We start from the raw sequence: 16,195 nt of genomic DNA, 5'->3' as shown, positions 1-16,195 counted from the left end.
CATAACACTCATTATGTTTATAATTATCTGCAACAACTTTATGAAGGTGTATGAAGTGTTATAAATGCTGGTCATAGTGCAGTATAAGCTCAGCAGTATAGCACAGCATAACTATCATTGCAGGACCACATTGGAAACAAGTGTTTCATTACGCTTTAATGTGTTATCCTGGGTTTAAGTTGTATTGTGATTTTACTTGTATATCTTTTACCAAAATCAAATCAAATCCTAACTACGTCAGTTATAAATTGTATTTATTCATAAACACTCACACTGGATAGCAGCTGTCTTTATACATAAAGAAACTTTATAACGGACAAATGTTTTACTCTACATGTCTGGGAAGGGACAAACGTATATTATAAATTGACCACATAAGCCCTATTTCAAATATAGGTAAAATAGCCGATCTACAAGCTCATGTGTCACGATGCGGTGTGAGTGTGTAGATCTGCTATTATTGCTTATACTTTTTCACTACAAATGGAACCAAATGGACCCTTACGAGTCCACTTAGTTCCATTTGTACACTCTCAGAGTTAAATAACATACATTTTACAGTGTAGATTGGGGGCCCATGGCCTACTAAATATAAAACAAAAAAACAAAAAGAAAGGTTGAGTACTGATATATAACTTTTGAGCTTATTGACTCACACTGGATAGCAGCTACAAACATGCAAGATTTGTAAAAGCTCCCCAGGCCTGAATATAAACATAATTGAAGTACTATCTGTGTTATTCCCGTTATTACACATCAATGTAGAATAACGTCAGTTCATCATCCTGTTGTTGTACTAGATTCAGTGATAGTTACACACCTCCTCCACCAGGGGGCAAGAGACATCTATCTATGCCTCTGACTTGCCTAGAATTATGTCTTTGAGCATGCGCAAAATACATTGACCCGGGTAGTGACTGCGTGTTGTTTTCATGGTGGTGAGAAACAAAGCGGTGAAAAATGTCTGATAAAGGAGGTAAAATGTGTCAAAGAGAGTCTCTACGGCTGTCTATAAATGAACACATGGCGTCGGTGGGAGAGGAGATATTGTGTGTTTTGGAAAAACAGCGTGATGTTTGTGTGAAGCTTAATGTCAGAGTGTTTGTCAGCGAGCGTCTCAGTTTGGCTGCAGAGTTGATGTTCAACCTCTTCCAGAGAGAGATAGAGACACTAGAAACTCTGCTGGAGAGACGAAACAAACTGCTGGACGACATTTTACAGCCACACATCAGACTACACAGAACAGGTGGGTTGAGATGCATTTTAAATACATGTATACTTGTGTTTAGCCATGGTTCACATAACGCTCGTCTGTCACAACCGTTATGGAACCACTTGTTCCTGGTTTTTAAATTTACAACTCGTACATCTACATTAACATTCAGATTTCAAATATAAAGTGCTTACCCCCAAGGCACGGATGTAACAAGTTGAGGCGCGCCGGTCTAAGTACCCGTATCTCCCGTATTGTTCAATAAACAGCATTTTAACCTGATCGGCGGCCAATTTCTATGTATTTATTTATTTATTATAATAATGTATCAGTGTGCAATACACCTCCAAACCGATAGGGTCGCGTAGTTATAAGCATGGGAGGACATTTGAAGAAATTGAACAATACGGAAGATACGGATACTGTCATGGAAGTGGTTCCATGACTGTCATGGTATGACAGTCATGTGTCAGGGCTAACTTGTCTTGTACAGTAGGCCAGCTAAACTACCAGCTTAAAGCTGGATGAATCCCCAGGCCAGGGCTGCTAACCCTCCTTGATTCTGCATGAGTTTTCCTTGATTTTGACCACATCTCCTTGATGAGTCATGGCTCATTGATTGTAATTTATCCTGGATTTGTCAGCACTTTTACTTCTACTCCACTACATCTCTGAAGCAAATATCGTACTTTTACTTTTAATGAAAACTTAAATTACTAGTTACTTTTCAGATATGAATTATGATATTATGAAACCTACATTAACCACTTTAGCCCTATTTTATAGATAGGCTATTTGAAATATAATAGCCAATCTACAAGCTAGATCGACTATTTTCAAACATTTTAGTACTTTTACTTTTGGTACTATAAGTACATTTTTATGCCAATACTTTTGTACTTTTACTCAAGTAAATTGTTAATTCTGGACTTTTACTTGTAACAGAGTATTTCTATATTGCAGTATTGGTACTTTTACTTAAAGTAAGGCATTTGAGTAGCTACTTTTCCCACCACTCAGAGGAGGTAAACATCCATGCAAGCCCCATCCAGGGCCATTCATGTTCATTTGCGCTGTTGGTTGGGTTTGACAATTCACATGCAAATCCTAGGCTGCATTGTTTTTTTCTGTAGGAAAGTGTGAACGTTATCTCATGCCCCCGTCTGTCCGTCTGTCCGTCTGTCCGTCTGTCTGTCTGTCTGTCTGTCTGTCTGTCTGTCTGTCTGTCTGTCTGTCTGTCTGTCTGTCTGTCTCCCTCTTTGTTTCTGTCAAATTGAGAGAGTGGGAATGTTACACTTGTACAGTCTCTTTTTGTATAGGCTATATTATGATGGAATAAACTCTCCATTCCAATTAATATACCCTGTACACATAGACTCGTATTTTTATTTTATTTTTTCAATTTCAAAGCCGCTAACTGTCACATTATCATTGCGTAAATATCGGTCATTATCTGTGAAATATCTGTGAAAAAATATCTGTCAATATCAGTGAAAAGATATCGAAATTATTTTGACATCGGTTCGATACCGATATCACATTTCTAAGGAAATATTGGCCGATATTGATATGCTACTGATCTTTACTATTTTTAATAGATGAAATTACAAAATATACCCATCATTATCCAATGCTAGTAAGTAAACCATGATAAAAGCTGGTTATCAAACTCCCAACATTCACCAGAACACAGGAAATCTACCAGAGGTACATCTACCCTGTTATAAGTTTCTGGGGGAGGACCCCCAAACTCACCGCTAGGGGGTGTGGTCAGTGGCTTGTAGATCGGCTATTTTCAAAGAGACAAAGTTTAGATGGGGCTGTAGTGGTCAGTGTAATGTTTTTCAATAATAATCAAAGTCTTCAAAGTTACTAGTAACCAAAGTTGTCAAATAATTGTAGTGGGGTAAAAGTTACAATATTTGCCTCTGAGATGTGGAGTAGAAAAGAAAGTATAACAAAATGGTAATACTCCAGTAAAGTAAAAAATACTTCAATATTGTACTTAAGAACAGTATTTTGAGTAAATGTACTTTGTTACTTCACACCACTTCTTGAAACTGGGACAATCACGTTCAAACGGGGATGTCTGGTCACAGTAGGCTAGCAAGCAACACAGCTGTAGTTAATAGAAACTTATGTTTTTCCTTTTTGGGGGGCCTTTTCTGCCTTTATTGATAGTACAGGAGGTAGACAGGGAGAGACGGATGGGGAGTGACATGCAGCAAAGGTCGTCGGGATTGGGATTAGAGCCTATGTGGTTTGCGCCCGGACTGCTAGGCCAGCGGGCCCCCGTGTTTTCCTTTTTATTCTTGTATTCTTTGTTTTTCTTTCTTTCTTCTCTAATATGGCACACTGCTGAACAGTCTTTTTATATATATATATATATATATATATATATATATTTTTTTTTAGCACAATGACAATGGGGGGGGGGGGGTAATAATAATCTGCACAACACGTAAGTTACATCATTCCCTTAAAGACAACCGCCAAATGTCTTAAAGTGATATAACATTACATTTGCAATATATACACATCTGGTACATGGGCAGGTATTAAATCATGTTACACCAGCACCTCGTTCCCAACCACATCACTGCCTTAAGCGAGAATAACATGAGAGGACATTGATGTACAACTCTCCCACACAACAAGTCAAACTGTGGTCTTCAACAGGGGGTCCTCACCGAGTTACCACAGGATTTTAGCATCCGTATTATGGGGGGAACATTAGCTGAAAATATCAGATCTACAAGCTCACAACGCCTTGCACTCTGAGGTTGCGCAGCCGATATGTCCCACAAGCTCATAGGGATGCATAACGTTCACCTTTGAATCGATATGGTAGGGTACTCGGTACCTCGGAATTGGTACGGCACCTTTTTCGGTACCGTTTTCGGTACTTTTATTTTATCATTATTATTGACCTTTTTCTGTATTTTACCGTAATAAGTTATTATGGCCGTCTTAAGACAGTGGTTAAAACATTTTCATTTCAAGGACCACAATATTGATATGCATTTGGCCGCGGACCCCCATCTGAAAATATGTTGTGCCAGGGACATTTTGTCAAGATTTGTTTTGAAAATCTAGTCTACTCTCTAAGACAGCTCAACATCATCTTACAAGTCAACATCATAACAGTAGGCTAACTGTAGTCTTGTTGATGTGACTACTATTACGGTTACTATGGCTGCTATTCTGTAAGTGTTTGTCTGCTATATAATATACATTTGTTCTTTTTACAGCTACAGAGCTATAATGGATACTGTTGAAAGCTTAGTAGTAGTAGTAGTAGTAGTAGTAGTAGTAGTGGTAGTAGTGGTAGAAGTAGTAGAAGAGCCCAGAACTGAGCTCATGCCGCCTTTGATGCTAGCAAGCCGCTTCTGATCACCTGACAGGGGGAGTTTCCCCGATTGGACGTAGCGCATGGAAGGAACCAGTATTCCAACCAGGTTTCAGCTCAACTCAAAAGCTCTGACACTTGTTTTCTTCTCCCAAAGATGCTGCTGCGGCTCCAAAGACAGCGTTCTCCTTCATGGGTAGCACCACCACCACCGCCCTGGCACCCAGTCTGTTCGGCAGCACCACCACCCCTGCCCCCAGTCTGTTTGGCAGCACCACCAGCAGCTCCACCACCCCGGCCCCCAGCAGCGCTTTCTTCTTGAGCCAGGCTGCCTCATCCGCCAGCAACGGTCCGCCGGCCAAAGGCTTCCCCTTTGGAGAAAGTCAGGAGAGTCAGAACCCAGCGGCGGCGCTGGCGGCTCCGTCAGCCTCCTCCCTGAGCTCCACCCCCTCCCAGCCCTTCGTGTTTGGAGCTGCTCCTACTCCTGCTGCTGCTTCCTCCTTCTCTTCTGGAACGACGGCGCCCCCTGCTGCCTCATCCTCAGGTTTGCATCTCAGTCTAGAAGACTAACACTGAAGTTGCCATTCTTTGCCTCAGATTTTTTGTGTGATGAAACTGTTCAGGCTTTGACAAGTCTCTCAAGACAGCCGTGTTGTTTCTCCCACAATTTTTAAATGCTTCCACCAAACAGTGTACTTAAGAAGCTGTGAAAATTAGTAGAAAATAAAGTGGAAGTCTTGCCTTCCCCCACTAGTGTTTCACCTGTGCGTCGTGATTGGTATATGGATTGGAATATCCTGCCTGTCTGAAGAGCAGATAACTCCTTCCTGTTCTCAACTTCTATGGAGTATTATTACAATGCCTCTGTACCATTCAGTTCAGGATTTGAATCCCAGGCCCCTTGCCCGTTCAAGGCGGGACCTCGCAGACCCCGGCCTTCGGGGCCAAGCCCAACGCAACTCCTGTTTTTGGGCAGCAGTCCAACTCCACCCCTGTGTTTGGTGCGGCTGCTAACTCCACTCCAAGTAGGTGGCTTTTTGTGGCATCCACAGTTTGACTAGAGTTTCCTCTCTTAAAGGATCAGTTTTCTGTTGGATTTCATAATGAAGAAACTGTTGGATTTCATAATGATTTGTTATACTGTAGACAGGGTCCCCACGGTCATGAAATTCCTGGAAATATTTTGAAATTAGAAAAAACTTTTTCCAGTCCTGGAAAAGGTTTTGATAAATGTTCCTGGTCCTGGAATTGTTTTTGGCTATTGATTTTGTTAATAAAAAACATTTTCTGTATAATATTACACGAAATATATATCCTAAGTAGTCTTTTGCTGAGCGGTCTGCGTGATTGCAGCCTAATGTATACCAGACGTTGCAGCGTGATGCGTAGTTAAAGTGTAGATCTGTATCTTTGTCACGTGACACCAAACCTGTCCAGTCCAACCTAACTATTGAGAGCAACACGTGAATTGTCGGTGATGAAGCGTAAGCAATTGAACTCATAGTTATAATATATCGGTTGAACTAGTATCCACAATGCCTGGGAAATGTGCTTTTAATAATTTGTGTCTTATATTTTAAAAAATGGCTATAGCGAGAAGCGGACCCGAATCGAGCTGGCAGCATACTTGCATCAAAACATTATTATTTTTTTATTATAATTTTTATCCCACGATTTTGTAACCCATATTTTTTCACCCAGTGCCAATTGCCTGTGTAATCCTGGGCGCTACTCTCCCTCTGCCAGCCTAGGGAGAGCCCAAGCTGAAGCTCATGCCTCCTTCAATGCATGAGGAGCAAGCAGGCCGCTTCTTATCATCCGACAGGGGGGAGGTTCCCTGGTTAGACGTAGCGCGTGGAAGGAACACGTTATTCCAACCAGTTCCTTTCCCCTCCATCAGGCGCCCTGGCTGACCAGGGGGAGGCAGTATAGTGACCAGGATTACTGCATTTTTTTGTGAGGGTATTAACTACCCTAGGAGACACGGGGAGAACATGCAAACTCCACACAGAAAGGCCCTTTCACCAACCCCACCTAGGGTATGGGCACTGATGACGCGGAGGAGAGGACACGCCCACAGCGTCCCCGGCGGGAATTGAACCCAGGACCTTCTAGCTGTGAGGCGACAGCGCTACCGACTGCGCCACCGTGCCCCTTTTGCATCAAAACATTTGATGTTGGGAACATGGGGCTGGTCAGCCATGCGAAAAGCAAAACACGTCTCAAACTCCAAAAGGCTGCTCAACAGACTGCGGGTGTCGGCACGTATTTCACACCTGATGTAAGGCCAAGTCCTACTATTTCTTGTACTACGACAAGACAACAACCCACGCTCAACCAGTCCATCGCAAAAGGAAAACAATAGGAAAACCAACAAAAGTGTAATTTAAAACATCCATGCATCCTTCATTACTTTTAAATCATTAAATGGAGCAAATGCAAAGCTTTTCCTAGCAGCTGAGATATTCACACTCATGTGGTGTCGCTTCAAATAGGTTAACCGGTTTGTTGTACTCGATTAAAGTTGAACAATGGCGGCAAACTGCTTTCGTCGTATCCACTCCCCTTTTTCCGTTGTTGTATTTCACTAAGAAACCAAAGTGTTCCCAAACCAGAGACCTCAACGCTAATGCAGGGTCTTCAAGTTATTGTTTTTTTTTCGGCTCTGTGATCTTCGTACAGTATGTCTAAAAACGCCCTATGTTTCTGTATCCTTCTGTTTAAAAGCGAGCGCTTATTTATCACTTTGGCATCGCTTGTCATGCGATGAAAGATCACAGCCTAAAGATCACAGCAATGAGAAAAGATGAAGCAAAATTCAAGCACTGTAGATACTATCCATCCTAGAGTACGCCTATGAACCCTTTATGTGGGTGCAATTTGCACCATTGACAATAATGTTGCAAAACACGCCATCCAAGGTTCCTTTTTATGTAGGCATTATTTTTAATAAAATGGACAATAATTATGAATCTTCTCTCTCTCTCTCTCTCTCTCTCTCTCTCTCTCTCTCTCTCTCTCTCTCTCTCTCTCTCTCTCTCTCTCTCTCTCTCAGATGTCTCCAGTATGACTGTACAGCACATGGTGGTTGAACCTCAGAAGCGTGGCCGTGGCCGTCCGAGAAAGTATCCTGTCTCTCTGCCCTCCCCTGCGGTGATCAAACCTAAGAACTTCTCTCCTTCTGTGTATAAAGAGGTTTCCCCTGGATATGAGGAGAGGAGTCCCTGTCTGGTCAAGGAGGAACCACAACTTCCACAGATTAAAGAGGAACAGTTAGAGGAGGCTGATGTGTCAACATTGACCTTACTACATATGGAGGAGAGGTGCAGCACTCTTTCAGGTAAACAAAAAAAATACAAATAATAATCACTTTATTGGTATTGGTCTAACAAGACTAAAGCCAAATTCCAAACCCGAAAATCTCGGCCACTCGCTCACTCCCACTCGGTCACTCCGACTTCAAACCGGAAGTAGTCAGGGTCCAATTATTCAGTTGCTTCTTGGAGGAGGCGAGTGGAGTCGAGTGGAGGAGCCGAGGAGGCTCTCCACTTCCGCATTTAGCGAGTGTACATCAAGTGTACGCTCGACCACTCTCCACAGCTCCTCCGCGGCAGACTTCCGCATCACGTGTACACGTTTTTTTTTGTTTTTTCCCTTCTCCCGTGACGTATACATGGTCCTCCTCCACATGTGGCCACACAAACAATGCTTCAAACCCGAAACCATGCAGAAACACCGGCTGCCCCCCCCCCCCTTCGCCCCCGCCGATCACTCGTTGCGCATCTCACACACACACACACACACACACACACACACACACACACACACACACACACAGTGTAAATTAACAGAAAAGACGCAACAAGCCACTGGCTTTATGGCGTTGTATGATATAAAGCATAATACAATTATATACATTGTAATATATTGTGCACACTTATTCTGTCTCAAAAGCTGATAGTTCATTTCTCTCCTTGCATGCCTCAATGCAGTGCATGGACTACTATAAATTACTGTGACAAAGATTATGTTTAAAATAATAATAATTAATACTGAATATAGGAGAGGACACTTTACGCTTTAACTATAGCCGTACTCATTCAATTCTGAACCGATTCTTAAAAATGTTAATTCTCTATTAGCTGTGAAGGGTCTTCTTTCATGTCTATCAGTCATGATTTATTTCGCTATCAAACAATATCAAGCAAAATCACAAAATCGTCTGAGTTTTTTTTATTTTTTCTTCGTCCCAGAAGTGGGGGGGATATCACCCAAACTCTCAAAACGCTGGACATTTGAAGGATTTTATAAAACCCCCCAGACAGCCCCCCAAAAGAGGATATGTCCGGGTAAAAGAGGACGTATGGCCACCCTGCATGAATGATGTAAGTCAGAGTCAGACATACTCTGTAATATACGGTGGCTGTTATAAGCAGCAGTGCCGTGCGGGACTGCTGCGGGGGGTGGGGGGTCTGGGGACTGTACGAGCAAAAAGAGGGACGGGTCAGGTTTTAATTCATAAATGTAAGTTTGCTCATCCTGGCGCTTCGTTCACTATTTCAGGAATAAATGGCTTTGCACAAAATGTTAACTATAAAGATAACAATGTGGCCATCCACATTGATGAATTGTCTATTCTTATATTCTGTATTATTCTATACCTGCATATTATTCTATGCATGTATATTTTCATCCACGGCTCTGGTCCAGCTGTTTGAGACGTCATAAATGATCGCGGAATTTTCCGTCGCTTTGAAATTACGCTAAGTGCAGTCCGATCCTTTGACGGCAACCGCTCAACCACTCCGTCCTCGCAAATAATCCTCGGCTCCTCGCAGGGGCGGGGCTTAGGCGCGAGTGGAGGAAGCGAGGAGAGTGAGCGAGTGACCGATCTTTGGGGAATGGAATTCAGCTTAAGGGCCCTATCTTCTGCCTGGCGCAATGTGCATTCCCTATCGCCCCCCTGGCACAGTGTTTAAATTCAAACCTTGTACGCTACGTGAATCAGTTACATTGGAAACTTTGTAGAGATACATGACTATAAGCTTAATTCCCTACATGGTGGTCTATGTATGTCTAAAAACGCCTGATGGTTCAAAGTGTGCACTTATGTATCGCTTTGGCATCGCTTGTCATGCGATTTAGGAATGTTGAGGTAAAGGAAAATAAGCACTACTTTTCCCGAAACACCATCTCTCAAAAAAGTTTCGCTATCAAAAACATTGTCTATGTGGAATTTGGGGACTCACTTGCGTTCTCTCTCTCTCTCTCTCTCTCTCTCTCAGATGTCTCCAGTATGACGGTACAGCACATGGTGGTTGAACCTCAGAAGCGTGGCCGTGGCCGTCCGAGAAAGTATCCTGTCTCTCTGCCCTCCCCTGCGGTGATCAAACGTAAGAAGCGTAAATGTGGCAGACGCAGAGGGGATAAATGTGACCGGAGGAAGAAGAGGAGAGCGTGGGAAGAGGCAAGGAAAGAGAAGTGGAGATGGGAGCAGATGGAAGGACGGGATAGCAATCCAACATGGCATCCAGGTGACAATGAAACACTTTACCTTTGAATTTGAGAGACTTTGTATTTAACCACATTAAGCAAATTACACTTTGGTACTCCCATCAGAAAATATGTTGTGCCAAGATTTGTTTTGAAAATAGCAGATCTACAAGATTGTACTGTACATCTGCTATTTTCAAATAGCCAATGTACCGGGTTAAAGTGGTTAAAGTGATTTTGATGGGGACCCCCTCAAGGACCCCAGTTTGAGAACCATTGGTCTACTCTCTAAGACAGCTCAACATCATCTTACAAATCAACATCATAATAGTAGGCTTACTGTAGTCTTGTTGATGTGACTACTATTACGGTTACTTTGGCTGGTATTTTCTATTGTATATGTGTCTGTCTGCTATAGAATATACATTATAACTTTCAGCCTAGCCTGCCAGCGTTGCCAGGTCTGCTTATATATATTATTACAGCTACAGAGCTATAATGGATACTGTTGAAAGCTTATTATTATTATTATCTCTATTATTCTCTTGATTCTCAAACCTCACATCACCACTTGATTCTTGAACCCGCCTCCATGTTGAACGTACATGCGCGTTCCCGTCTCCCGACCATGAACGCCCGTCTGTTCAACAGCATGGAGGCAGGCAGGCTGGCTGGCTAACTAAAACATGCTTAAAAAGTATGTTTCAACCGATCAATTACTTTTTCCAGACGGACGGAACTACTGACACATGTAGCATATGCATACCGGGACTACCCTTCGTTTTTATTGAGACGATACAGAACAAGCTAAGAATTGAGCCTCTTTCACACTTTCACTTTCAACACGGGAGCGAATGAGTCCCGCTGCTGCTGCTCTGCAGTGAGTGTAGGGGGGAGAACAGTGATGATCACAGATGAGGCTAGAGAGTAGATGTCGGATCATAATAAACATTTAATCCTCGGAAGTTGTCGGCTATTTTCACATAAAGTAACGAGTAACGTGGTCATTAAAAAGTGAAATTCCACCAAAATATGGTATGCCCTACCAACAGTCATGAACAAACTATGAATCCTTACTCTCCCTTAAAACCGCTCTGTTTACTGTACTTATTTTTCTTTGTGATTACTACTTGTTTATATGATGTTTTTGCATTTTAGTATTGTATATCTGTCTGTCATTAAATGTTTCGATGAATTGAGTACACAGGACCCCAATGGAAACAAGCCCTAGCGCTTTCTTGGGGTATAATCCTCTTAGCAGACCTTGTATTGAACTGTACTTTCCTTTTTTTTGCAAAATGCTGCAAGCCAAAGTGCAGTAACTACGTTTTTTGACACAACGACTTATTTATGTATCCCAACGGTCAAATTAGCCTTCTTGAATTTGGGGGATAAACAATTACCTCAAGAACAGATGTACAATTAGTTTAATATCACGTATATACCGATATGTCTTTTGGCTGACCAGTTGAATCACTTTTAAACCCATTTTTCAGTGATTATGCTTTTTCCGTAGTTACTGCACTTTGGCTTGGCAGGGCAGAGTAGCCTAACTGTAACGGATGCGAACAGCCACGGATGCGTTCAAGAGTACCGAAACATGGTACCATTCATTTTTAAGTGAACCGGTATTCGGTAGTACCGACGTGATTGGGTCGGTACCATTAAAAGTACCGACTTCGGTACTCATCCCTACAAGCTCACTACGTTTTGCGACGCGTTGTGAGCTTGTAAATTGGCTATGTTTTGGATAAGGATTAAGTGTTTAAATAAAATCAATTCTAGTTAAATGTAATCACATCTAAGTTTTTCAAATTGATTAGAAAAAGATGCACTTTCTATTTATTTTCAACGCATCGGTCAACATCGGTGATCATTGGTCTAGGACTCTCCAAAATCGATCAGTGATCATTGACAGTTAATTTTGGCATCGTTCTGGTTGTATTTTATATTTTAGCACATGACCTATTTGTTTCGTGTTGGGGAGGGAAAAAACAGAGAAAATATATCATACAATGAGATAAGCACTTTGAGTTTGATTGATTGATATTAACATAATTATTAAGAGTACAGAAAGTACAGTCAAATGTTATGCTAAAAGGATAACACAAAAAGCCCCAGGGGCTTGTTTCATTGTAATCCATTGCACTCAATTCATCAGTAATGCATATAATACATACAATACATTACAAATTCAATATAAAACATATTGAAATTAGGCTCAGTTTATAAGGTATATTCACAGTGAAAGGAGGGGCGGGGGGCAGAGGATTTTACTATCAAGATGTTCCAAGTTAAAAGGTACATTTTCCATTAGGGTACGGTGCGGAGCATGGTACGGTTCGGTTTGGCACGGTAGAGAACCAGTTCTGCTGGTGTTTTCACCTCAGCCCGGTCCGGTCGTAATCGCGCTGAATCGTGCTGTTCGGCCTGGAAGTTGATACCAGGCTGGCCTGGTAATTAAATGAGAAACCGGGCTGATGGGAGGGTTCAAATGACATAGCACTGATTGGTTAAATTACATGCGGTCGCGGAAGTGTTGTGTTGTTTACCAGCGTCGCTGTCTCGCCGAGCCAGTCTTCCGTGGGATCACAGAAGCTACGCGCAACTTTTCGTATTCGCAGCTTTTCGTATTCGCAGCTTTTCTCATTTCTTGTTTCAAGTTATGCTAGAAATAATGCAGTGGTCAGTGGAGCACACGCTGGCGTTAATCGCTGTTTGGTCCGAACCCGACGTCCAAATGGCACTGGATGGCATGACAAGGAATGAAAAGGGTAAATGGCATCGAAACTAAATGAACAGGGCATACGATGCAAACAGTGCAGAGAGAACATAAAGAAGTTGAACATCCTGTACAAACCTTTTCCTGTGTCATGTGTCATGTGTATTCTATGTATAGCAATACATAGAATAAAAAACAAAAGCCAATACTGGACACGAAAAAAATGAAGGTTTCATATTAAACCACTTAAACCACTTAAACCCTCTATTCTTGACACAGACATGAGTTGGACTGCTGTCAGCCATGTTTGTTTACATTAAAAAAATACCTCTGTGTGGAAGACTGATTGGCAGTTATATATCATGATATGATTGGTTAAAATGTATTAATGCCTGCTGATGTCAGCACACATGACTTTATTTTATGTCATCTTAATGTCCCCATTATGACACAGATAACAGATGCGGAGGAAAAGGGTGGGGGAAAATCTTTTCATGTTGTCTTTCAGGGATGATTTTAGGATCAAAACAAATGAGAGGGAAGTCGAGTAAATTAAGTGCTGATCATTTATTTTGATAGACAGTTCTACCACCGTTAAAGTGTATTGTTAAACTAGAATGATTGCTGCTGAAATATATAGACATATTTATTATTTAGAAATGTATTAGAACATTTATTTACAACAGCTATAAAACAGAGGAAACACTGCATGGTGAAAAAAAGTTCAAACATTGAATGTTTTCTTTTTTCCCCCCTCTCTCTTTATGTGTTTCCTAGAATTCCCGCACCTCGCTTTGTGTAAACAAGAGGTTTACCCTGAAGAGGAGAGGAGTCTGGGCCAGGTGAAACCAGAGCTACTTCAAAGACCAGAAGAGGCTGATAGGTCAATACAGACATTGCTAGCAGTGAAAAGTGAAGATGATGGTGAAAACAGAGACACAGAGCCTGTAGCCAGCACCTCAACTGAACACATGAAAACACAAGCTTATGTAGAGGACTGTGGAACATCACAACCAACTAGTGATGACCAGCTCCTCTCTTCACCCTGTTTTGAATCTGACATCACTGAAGACAGTGATGAGTGGGAGGAGAAAAGGGAAGATAAGTTAGTTTTAAACACAGTGAAATCACACAAGGCACAACATGTGGAGGGCCATACAATGAGTCATACAAGGGAAAGGCCTTTTACTTGTACAGTTTGTGGAAAATTGTTTAAGCTTGAGTGGCATCTGAAAATGCACACGAAAAAAATGCATACAGTGGAAAGGCCTTTCGCCTGTACTCTTTGTGTTAAACGCTACGGCACAAAGCGTACTCTAAAGTCGCACATGAGAACTCATAGTGGGGAAAAGCCTTTTACTTGTGGAATTTGTGGCAACAGCTATAGATTCATGCGTAATCTACAAGTCCACATGGGGACTCATACATGTCAAGAGCCCATTACTCATGCTATAAAATCACACATAGCTCATGCGTGTACAGTTTGTGGCAAAAACTTTGGGCACACAGGTCACCTAGAAAGACACATGAGGAGGGCTCATCCAGGTGAAAAGCCCTTCACTTGTACATTTTGTGGTAAACATTGTAGTGAAATGGAAGAGCTAACAACACACACAATGACTCATTTCTGAAATTATGAGGATTCATACAGGGGAAAAGCTGTTAGTTGTCAAAATGGCTGTAAAACAGTGGTTCTCACCCCATAGGCTGGGGCCCACTTGGAACACAATCAATTAATTGATCATAACTTGCTCTGAAAATGCATGTGGCCCACACATCTGACCAGCTGATATTTTCAAGTGGGCCCTGATTCAGAAAAGGTTGAGAACCACTACTCAAAAATCGTAGTCAATCTGAAAAGTCACTTGAGGACTCATGCGGAGGGAAACCCCTTTAGTTGCAGTTTTGTGGCAAATGTTTGGGTCAATATGAACATCTGAAATTACGAGGGTACACAGACAAAGGTATGGTAATTATAATCCAAGATGACACTGACAAGTCATGGATATTAAAGCAGAGTGATCATATCTGACAATATAAACATGACTAAATTAAATAAACAATTTATCTGGTTATCATTTTGTTGTGTATGGAAGCCTTTTCCATTTTATTGCTTTCAATGAATTTTTTTGTTCTGACATTTTTTTTTATCCCACAATTTTGCAACCCTTTTTTACCCAGTGCCAATTGTCTAAGTGATCCCCCCCGCCAGCCTTGGCCGAGCTCATGCCTCCTTCAGTGCATGAGAGCCAACTGACCTTCTTAACACCTGACAGGTGTTTCCCTGGTAGGACGTAGCGCGTGGAAGGAACACGTTATTCTAACCAGTTCTTTTCCCCTCCATCAGGCGCTCTACATGTTTTTGTTCCTAGGAGACACGGGGAGAACATGCAAACTCCACACAGACAGCGCTACCGACTGCGCCACCGTGCCCCCATGTCAATGGATTTTAATGCATACATTCACTATGATAGGAATCAAATGCCTGTATTGTTTTTTTTGTATTGATTTTAATGTTTTTTTAACTGCAGCTCATAGGTTACTGGTAAAACAATATGAGCATCAGTCTGTCCACATTTGTCAGGTTAAAAAGGCATATTCATTATTGTATTCATTAATATTTGCATGTAATAATGCTGCTATAAAGTGTTGATGAGATTTTTGGAGCTGTTCACTGTGTTGTCAAATTGTCATGGCACATACTCTATTTGTTAGATGCCAGAGAAACGCATGAGACCATTTGGTTGTAAAACCACTGTTTTACATTCTAGAATAGTTTTCTGGGGAGCTTAGTCTCGGACTGTTAAAGGAGCAGTCTATCAATTACACACCCCATGAAGCCTTGCATTTATGGAGATTATTTAGTTTTTGTCGCATTCCTAAGCCAATAATTTGATGACCTGGTCATCAGTCAGTAGGAGACTCAGTAGGAGACTCTGCAAGTCTCCGGTAGGACTTGTCGCATATTCCTAATAGGAATGTGACAAAAACAAAAAATCTCCATGAATTAAAGGCTTCATGGGGTTTGTAATTGATAGAAAATAGGTAGTTTTTAGGGTGAACTACTCCTTTAAGAGGGAGTCGTTAAGGAACGGTGTTACGAATCGTTCAAATCCTAAAGGATCCCAGCCCGGTCTACTCATCAAGTGTGCGTCCAAAGAGCGAGAAAGATATAAAGGAAAATATAAAGCCTGGAGTTAAAAATAACATGGAACTAGCGGACGGAAATAATTGGTCCCCCCCCCCCATTACAAGCATGAATTGTGCAACATCACAGCGACAGGTGTCATTAATTTGATAATATGTCACATGGTTAGAGGTTCACTGAATCGTCCTAGTGCATGCAGGTTAAAAGTGCACACGCATCGCATGCAGGTATAAAACAGTGAAAAAGAAGGAAACGTAGACAAATTGAACT

The 16,195-nt window shown here is 41.7% G+C and overlaps 1 protein-coding gene across 2 annotated transcripts; it reads left to right on the top strand.

Annotated features, from left to right (window-relative positions):
- Positions 1-944: 944 nt before the first annotated feature.
- On the top strand, positions 945-15,137 carry LOC308094109 (uncharacterized protein). 2 transcript variants are annotated; one of them, XM_080440567.1, is made up of 5 exons: positions 945-1,246; positions 4,720-5,106; positions 7,618-7,902; positions 9,848-10,096; positions 13,555-15,137. In XM_080440567.1, the coding sequence occupies exons 1-5, from the start codon at positions 961-963 to the stop codon at positions 14,406-14,408; spliced, it is 2,061 nt and encodes a 686-aa protein (XP_080296693.1). In that variant the 5' UTR covers positions 945-960; the 3' UTR covers positions 14,409-15,137. The 2 variants fall into 2 exon arrangements, with proteins under 2 accessions (XP_080296693.1, XP_080296694.1); XM_080440568.1 differs by lacking the exon at positions 4,720-5,106.
- Positions 15,138-16,195: the final 1,058 nt, after the last annotated feature.

Source organism: Gymnoscopelus braueri, assembly GCF_963280865.1.
Source record: "Gymnoscopelus braueri genome assembly, chromosome: 10".
In the NCBI taxonomy this organism is placed as follows: domain Eukaryota; kingdom Metazoa; phylum Chordata; class Actinopteri; order Myctophiformes; family Myctophidae; genus Gymnoscopelus; species Gymnoscopelus braueri.
Note: the sequence above shows the minus strand (reverse complement) of the source record. Positions and strands in the feature narration are given on the sequence as shown.